Source organism: Carya illinoinensis, chromosome 13 (assembly GCF_018687715.1).
Source record: "Carya illinoinensis cultivar Pawnee chromosome 13, C.illinoinensisPawnee_v1, whole genome shotgun sequence".
Lineage (NCBI taxonomy): Eukaryota > Viridiplantae > Streptophyta > Magnoliopsida > Fagales > Juglandaceae > Carya > Carya illinoinensis.
Window position 1 is genome coordinate 12,725,658 of NC_056764.1, and position 8,242 is coordinate 12,733,899.

At 33.5% G+C, this 8,242-nt stretch overlaps 1 protein-coding gene across 7 annotated transcripts; it reads right to left on the minus strand.

Annotated features, from left to right (window-relative positions):
• Positions 1-441: 441 nt before the first annotated feature.
• LOC122292001 (arogenate dehydratase/prephenate dehydratase 2, chloroplastic) lies at positions 442-5,962 on the minus strand. Of its 7 annotated transcripts, none has more exons than XR_006236837.1 (13): positions 5,519-5,959; positions 5,323-5,390; positions 5,130-5,222; positions 3,511-3,711; positions 3,355-3,435; positions 2,953-3,048; positions 2,777-2,854; positions 2,533-2,622; positions 2,373-2,440; positions 2,107-2,188; positions 1,930-2,005; positions 710-747; positions 442-615 (listed from the first exon to the last, which is right to left on the minus strand). XR_006236837.1 is itself a non-coding variant. In XM_043100143.1 (13 exons), the coding sequence occupies exons 1-11, from the start codon at positions 5,784-5,786 to the stop codon at positions 1,946-1,948; spliced, it is 1,185 nt and encodes a 394-aa protein (XP_042956077.1). In that variant the 5' UTR covers positions 5,787-5,960; the 3' UTR covers positions 442-615; positions 710-722; positions 1,930-1,945. The 7 variants fall into 7 exon arrangements, 5 of the variants coding, with proteins under 5 accessions (XP_042956077.1, XP_042956076.1, XP_042956078.1 ...); XR_006236836.1 differs by having other exon boundaries at positions 442-618; XM_043100143.1 differs by having other exon boundaries at positions 710-722; positions 5,519-5,960.
• Between the last annotated feature and the right edge of the window lie 2,280 nt (positions 5,963-8,242).

Genomic DNA, 8,242 nt, shown 5'->3' on the forward strand with positions numbered 1-8,242 from the left:
CAATTTCGATAGATTTTGAAAAATATAAAATCAATACCAAACTGAATTAATTTTGAACCAGACCGGCCCGTTCCACTTGTTTTTTTTTTTCACCCCTAGTTTTATCAAGAATTTCAACTAATTCAAAGCATTGTGAAGCGTCAGATCCTATCATCTTTCTAGTTTGAGATGACATCCTTCTATCTTCCATGGACTCAGAAGGACACACAAGGATTTCAAGATGGAAAATAATAAATACAACCATTTCTATAACTATATTTTGAATGAATGAAATTTTTATAAATTAACTTATAAAATAATTACAAAAGTATCGTCATTTTACCAAAATATCCCCATTTATAACATAGCTTTAAAAATGGTCCTGGAAATGATTGTGTCTATCATTTCTAAGATAGAAGAATTGAAGAGAAATAACTGAGATATCAAATACGACCGACCAAATGAATGAATAGAAATATATTTGATTTAAACAACATGGATACAATAGAATTATTAAAAATACCTCAACTGAAACTGGTAATTACATGGTTATATCGAGAAGAAACTACAAAATTGGGTAAGAACCAAGTTCTGTAGTGGCAGTGATCCACTTCGTCGATGAAAAAGATGTGGGCTCTTCTGAGAAGAAATTTAATCAATTTCCTGAAATTTGAGGGCAGAGACAAACAAAAGCTGCGAAGGAAAACCACGTTTGTATAAAACCATATACCTCTCCAGGGGCCCTGCATAAGCATTGGCAAGAGCAGACTGCATATCAAAAAGGCTTTGTTTAGTTATACAGATGAAATGAGATATTGAAAGTTTAATCAAATATTATTAAAATATTATTTTTTAATATTATTTTGTTTTGTGATTTGAAAAAGTTGATTTTTTTTTTTTTTTTTTTTGGTATTTTGTTTGGAAGTTTTAAAAAATTGTAATGATTGGATGAGATGAGATAATTTGTAAAAACAACCCAGGCTTAAGGGGAGGTTTGGATAATGAGTTGAGTTGAGATGAGAATTGAAAGTTGAATAAAATATTATTAGAATATAATTTTTTAATATAATTTTTGTTTTGGATTTTAAAACAATTGAATTATTTATTATATTTTGTTTGAAAGTTTGAAAAAATTATAATGATTAGATAAGATGATAAGGTTTTTGAATCCAAACAAGACCTAAACTTCGCAAGAAGCAGATCGCAATAGAGCAAACTTAACATCAGAACAAATTTACATTAACTGAATATGATTATCCAAGTTTTCACCAAAAATTGGCTTATAAAAAGAAAGAGTATCTGCAGAAGCATCAACTACAAAACTACATGTATATGAATGCAGGAACTAATACCCCTTTAGCAATGTGCACTCCAAACTACTATCCCTTTTGCAATGGACATTACAAATTATTAAGCACTCCAAACTATTAATTTGTCACATTGCATCCTTAAACTAACAAAATGTTGCTGCAACTCCCCGATTCAAGTTAAATCCCACATTGGGTTTGTATTTGAGGTATGAGAGGGCTGCATAGCTGTCAAGTTACATGCATGAATGATTTAAAGGAACTCAACTACATTGAGTCGGTAAGTTATGAACTGTCACATGAGCATCAGGTGCCACATGGGATGTATACTGGGTGGTTTGGGAGTATACAACGCATATGTTGCTAGGGCTTCCTTCATCATCATAGTTACAATAAGCATCATCTATTAATATTTTGGTCGTCAAGATGAATGGAGGTGTACATAACTTTTTGGTAGTATGAGAATGCAACATGACAAAGTTGGTAATTTGAGTGCACATTGCAAAAACGTTGGTAGTTTGGGATGCAAGGTGACATTTCCCCCTCTTTTTGTTTTAATATTTTGTATTCCCTGTAAGGGATCAAGATGAAAATTTTCAGAAATTGGATATAACACTTTTCCTCCAATGCGATGGACTCTTACCACATTTAAAGGTCATTTATATCATACTAGTATCCACAGGATAACTTCCTAGCACTCGCAAGTAGGTAGCAAACTCCTGCAAAGAGTAAAATCCATATAATTAATCATTATGATTGTTTCCTCTAATAGGGGAGATTAAGGCAGGAGGATATGGGGCCAGGGTAGGGAAAAACAAACCTTTAGATGCCTTAGGGCATTCTGTGCTTTCTCATCAGCCATTGATGCTTCAAAGTCCACATAGAAAAGATAGTCAAAATATCTGTGAGAGCAAATCGACATGATCAGGTCAAAAAATGTTCAACAGCCAAGCTTCTCATAGATACACTTTTAAAAGCATGTTGCCAAAATTCAGGATATGATGAAATAAATATATATATATATATATATATCAGCACTCTGAAACAGAAGGTGGCTAAGTTCTTGTACAAAAAAAGCATATATACTTTGGATACCCATTGTTGCTATCATCTGATGCTCCCAACAGCTGCTTCCGCAGGGGACGACTTTCAATCTGGTAAAAAGAAAGGCATTAGCATAGCCTGAACATATACCAGTATATGAAACAATGAAAAGGTACCATACAAAGAGTATGATAGAACATACCTTAGTAAGGTTGATTTGACGCAAAGCAAAAACAGCAAGTGCCTTGAAAAGAACTCCAGGACCCTCCTCTAGTGAGAAAACGATGCTTGTCTTGAGAAGTAAATACCACATTCAGTAATTAAAGTCAGTTTGAAAAAAATGGTAGGCATGATGTCCAACTAAGAGCAGTTTTTTTTTTAACTTATATTAAAAAAACTAACAGCAGTTTTCAACTGCCAGTAAATTTGCATTTGTAAGGGCTGACCTTAAATGGCCTATCAATGCCTGGAATTATGGGTTCCCTTGCTAGCATTAGAAATCGAGTAACATTATCAGAATCATCCTATCAAAAAGAAAAAGAGGGGGGAAAAGGCATATGAGCAATCCAATATAGTGATGATATGCAGAGGAAATCAATAAACCAAAAGGCTTAAATACCACCTGAATATCTTGAGCAAGTATATTCAACCCATATATCATCGCAGCGGTAGCACTAGCCACAGCTCCTGCATCTTTTAGTTTGTATGATGCAATATGCTACGTAGTTAGAGCATGTTAAAAAGTCAGCAACAGCACTCTTTTTTAACAAAAGGGCCATGAATGGTCACAATTAATTAAAATAAATTCAATTAGCCCAAAACCAATAATAAAGTACAACAACATAAGACAAGGAATAAAAAAACTGGGTTTACCCAGAAGGCTCTGACCCGACTGAGAGGCAAGAAGAGTAGCTTCCTCCCCCAATAATCAGAGTATCTCAAATATACCATTACGTACCATCAGAACCAGTAAAAAAAATGGAGGCGAACAAACCACCTGCTCCACTATCAAATCTAGGTGTACCTTTGCAGCTCCAGCAGTGTCGTCAACTGCTTCCTTGACCAATCCCAACTTTGTTAATGTGTCCTCACACTGAGAAAGAGCCTTCAATATGACCCAGATTTTGATTAGATCTCAGCAAAAAAAGAAAAACAAAGCAAAATGTATACCATACAACACCTGGGGATGACTAAGAACCCTTTTCAGGTCTTCAACTTCAACACCATGATTAGCCAATAAGCAATGGCGAACAGCAAATTTAACTTCACCTACTATATGCAACCTGTGCCGCAGTAAAAGGTCATAATTTCTGTGAATGCTCCCACCTAAAGAATTTTCGATTGGTAAAACTGCTCTGTCCACAAGCCACCTTTCAACAGCCTACAGTGGGAAGAAGGCAGATGAAGATGTTTAGCGATCGCTAATTAAGACAATGACATACTCATTCAGTGGAAAATGAAGTTATTTTCCTAACACAGATAGAAACTTTAATTTGTCAGCTCTTGCTCAAAAATATGGATCAACCACGAAAGGGGGCTTTGGATTAATCAAACTTTGACATGATCAACAATTACCATGCAACAATTAGGACTATATGTTATTATAGATGCAGTTTGATGCTCTAAGTGCTCCCCCAACAGCTCCAAGCAAGTTTACCTTGATATCTAATTTCCACATTCATATCAACTATTCAAGTTGATTTATGGAAGAGAATTGTGCTTTTCTTTGAGAGGTGGGTTTGGCCATAAATAGGTGGATACTAGGTGCATGTTTGGGATTGTGGTGGGAAATATAACTTATAACGTTAGGGCTTATATCTTATATCTGAAAATTGTATGGGTATTTTTGTCCATTAATAGTCTTTTTAAAATGAGAATTATGTTCTACATTATCCGAAAAAGCACGTTTGAGGAAAAGTATCAAAATCCTGAAATGTACTTTTTAGTTTATTTGAGATTAAAAGTGCTTTAATTTTTTTTTTTTTTAATAAGTGAAAAAAGTGCTTTAATATTTAACACCCAAATGTAAAACAACCTAATTTTTCTATTAAAGAGCTTTTAAGGATATTTAAGCATTTTTTAAGACTCCTACCGCAACCCCAAACAGGCCTTAGATTCCTTACGAGAGGGGAAAAGATGCTGATCAGATTCTGAAGTATTTTTTAAGAATAAAAATACAACATCAAAAACTAGAAAACTACCGCAACCCCAAACAGGCCTTAGATTCCTGACTAGAGGGGGAAAGATGCTGATGAGATTTCTGAAGTATTTTTAATTAATAAAAATGCAACATCAAAAACGAGAAATCACGCGTTCATCAAAATGAAAGCAGCACTTGTTGGAAGGATATAGGATAAAAAGCATCAACAGAGAAAAATGAATCCAATGTTATTGCCAAATTCAAGTTAGAGCAATGCAAAGATCCGTGTGGGCAGCTAGGAAAAGACCGTATAAGATCCCACAGAAAGACCTATAAATCTAAAATTTCACAAATCAGCAAATTCATACAATAATCTTCACAACAAACATTATTCTGCAGTATATCTATTTATCTTTATATCAATAAAATATCTTCTTACTTATCAAAAAATATCTGCAGTAAATCTATGACTTCCAAAGAATTAAGCATTTACAGCAAAATTTAGATCCAGTCCCATACCCATTGGCAGATATAAGGCAACTCATATCAACGGACATATATATGAGTGTCTAGTGGGTGTAAACAAGATCATATATTATTGCCGTTTGAGAAAATGAGTGGAGATTTATAAGTAAGGGCAAAGGGGTTCTAAAATTCACCTCAAAAGCAGTGTCGAATTGTTCGCAGGGCACCGCTTCGCAATTGGGGTACGCTTTCTCAGCAGCGGATTCGCTGTACGCGCCGGGAACTCCCTGGATTTTAATGGAATATTCAACAAATGTAGATAATCAATGTAGATAATCAAACTCATCCACATGCATGCATATAAATCCATGAATATAAATATTGCACCTGATAAGCAACCCGAATACGGGACCCATCGGATACCGAATTAGATAATTGCGTTGAAGATAAAGGCGCTGGAATCAAACAGAGAAATTACCAAAAGAGCAAAGCAAACTCGAAACTGAATTACAGTGAAAACCCCTAAAGTTTCACAACCCGATTGAAACTAAAGAAGAAAGGCCTACGAAGGAATTGAGACTACTTGGAAGCATAGTCGGGTCATTGGGGATGACGTCGTACGGGAAGTCATCTAGGACCCTCCGCAACTCGAGGGCCTGGGCGTTCCTGTCGTTGTTTCTGGTGGTGTCCCCGTGAAGAGAAGCCACAAGGGGGACATGACGACAGCGTTTTGGATAATGCCCGTGAATCGTGACGCTCGTTTTCGAAAGGTGATCGGACGGCGAGGGTCTGCAAATGACGTGGCGGGTAATAGGGTTTACAGGGGATCGTGCTATTGAAGACGCCGCCATGTGACTCGATGCTCGGGCGCATCACAGAGAGAGAGAGAGAGAGAGAGAGAGAGTCTGGCGAGTTTTGAACGGCAAAATAGGTTACTTTGTTTCCTCGAGGCTTCTGTATTCCGGATTTGTCTGCTGATTACGCGGTTACAGGTCCGTAATCTTATCAGCGACTCAGCCGTATGATTCTTGAAAAAAGTGGGCTGGGTCGCAGCTAGCATCTAGAATGCCGTATTTCGTTTTCACATGCAAAATGCCAAAAACATAAATGAGAAGAATACGTGGAAGTCAATAATTAAATGTTTTAGAGTAACTTTTAATTTTTTATGTCATATTTATTATAAAATAAATTTAATATATAATATAAAATTATATTAACTTATAAATTTATTTTTATAAAATTATTTTGTAATTACAGCATTTCTTTATCGTTATCGTCAAAACATTTTGAAGAATGATAGATCCACCGAAATTTTTTATGGAAAATGCTTAGGATGTTGCTGGGAGCTCCCGCTCCAATTTTTTTTTAGCATAATGATTAAGAAAATATTGTTAAATAATATTGTAAATTTTTTTTAAATATTTAAGTGTTAAAAAAATGATGTAAAAAAATAAAAAACATTAACGGAATGAGGCAGCGGATCCCTACCGCTGTCCAAATTTTAAAGATATTTTATACTGAATTTTATTTTTATTTATTTTTAATTTTTAATTAACGGTTAATGATTTATTTTTTAATGAGTTTGTAATTTTTTTATTTTTAAAAATATTTAAATGGATTTAAAAAATTAAAAAAATAAAAATTTACACTAATTAATAAACAAAAATGTGTATAAATTTCTGTAGCTCTAGAAGCACTCAAATATTTTATATAAGTTATTATAAAAAATAATGGATGTTTTGACTTTTCAAGACTATAATAAATTATATAATAAATGATGTATTAACGTACAAAGTTATACCCAGCGAAATTCCATGGCTTTTACGCATCTACTTAATAAAATACTAATCTCTCTTCATGTTTCTTTAACTTTTATTTTGACTTTGAAATGTTTGCATAAAAAATATATATATAATATTATTATGTAACTATTTCAATAGTTGTTAATTACTTGCATGTATCTCGCGTCTCATTAATGGCTCATAGGTAGGGGTGAGCATCGGCCAGTCCGGACCGGCACTGTTTGGACCGGTCCGTCCCATTTTTAAAGGACCGAAAAGATTTGGTCCGGTGCCGGTCCGGGAGTTTTTCACTCCTGACCGGACCGAATAGAAATAAAAATAAATAAATATTATTTATATATATTATTTATATAATAGTATTAGCATATTACTAATATATATAATAGTATACTATATGTATATATATTAAATATATTACAATATAATTACATAAATATTAAAAAAAATGTCATTAAATATTAGCATATTATATAAATATATAGTTATCACTATTACTATTATTACATATAGTTATTAGTTATAGTATAGTTATTATTACATATATTTATTAGTTATAGTATTATTACTAATAGACTAATAGTATTAGCATATTACTAATATATATATATAATACTATATGTATATATATTAAATATATTACAATATAATTACATAAATATTAAAAAAAATGTCATTAGAAAAAAAAAAAAAAAAAAAAAAAAATCAACCTTGGACCAAATGGACGGACAGGACCGGACCGGACCGGTCCTGATGGAGTTCGGTCCGGTCCAGGGTTTTCCAACCCTGGACCGAATAGGTCCGGTCCGGTCCACAAAACCTCCCCGGACCGGACCGAACTCACCCCTACTCATAGGAAGGACTCACCTATTTTATTTTGGAATTGTTTTGGTATTTATGAGATAAACGATAGTTACAAATCCTAAGCTGCACAGTCAATTTAAAAAATAAATAAATAAAGATGAGATTTATATAAAAAAAATTAATTTTTTAATAATAAATTTCACTCTTTTCAAAATGATTATATGATATTCACACACTAAATAACTGTACGTAACATTTTTTTATTTATAATTCTTCTTCTCTATATTAATGACGTGGTAATGGTGAGCTACTGCTGCCACGATCATTCCAATCAAGAGAAATACTTTTTGCAGTCGGCAAATGCAGTCGGCGTGCAGTCGGCTGTAAAAAAAAATTAATACGGGACTTACATGAAGAAAAAAATTATTTTTATAATTTTTTATAATTCATGTAAGTCCCCTTGAATATAAAAAAATTTTTTTATAATTTTTTTTTATTCATTCCGTATAGCCGACTGCACGTCAACTGCATGTGGCGACTATATGTAGCAAAACCCTTCCATCAAATTCAAATGTAAAATGATCAGCTTCCCATTATTATTGTGAAGAGCCATGCTATATCTACCGAGGATATAGCATGAGACGATCCGACAACAGCAAAAAGGTTTTTCTTTGTTTTTTATTTACTATTTTACTTCATTCATT

Coding starts and splice junctions, on each gene's coding strand:
- LOC122292001 (XM_043100143.1), bottom strand. CDS start 5,786: ATGGCGGCGTCTTCAATAGCACGATCCCCTGTAAACCCTATTACCCGC. Junction 3,049..3,354: donor ACACTGCTGGAGCTGCAAAG/GTACACCTAGAT, acceptor CTAACTACGTAG/CATATTGCATCATACAAACT. Junction 2,006..2,106: donor ATGCCCTAAGGCATCTAAAG/GTTTGTTTTTCC, acceptor TACTCTTTGCAG/GAGTTTGCTACCTACTTGCG.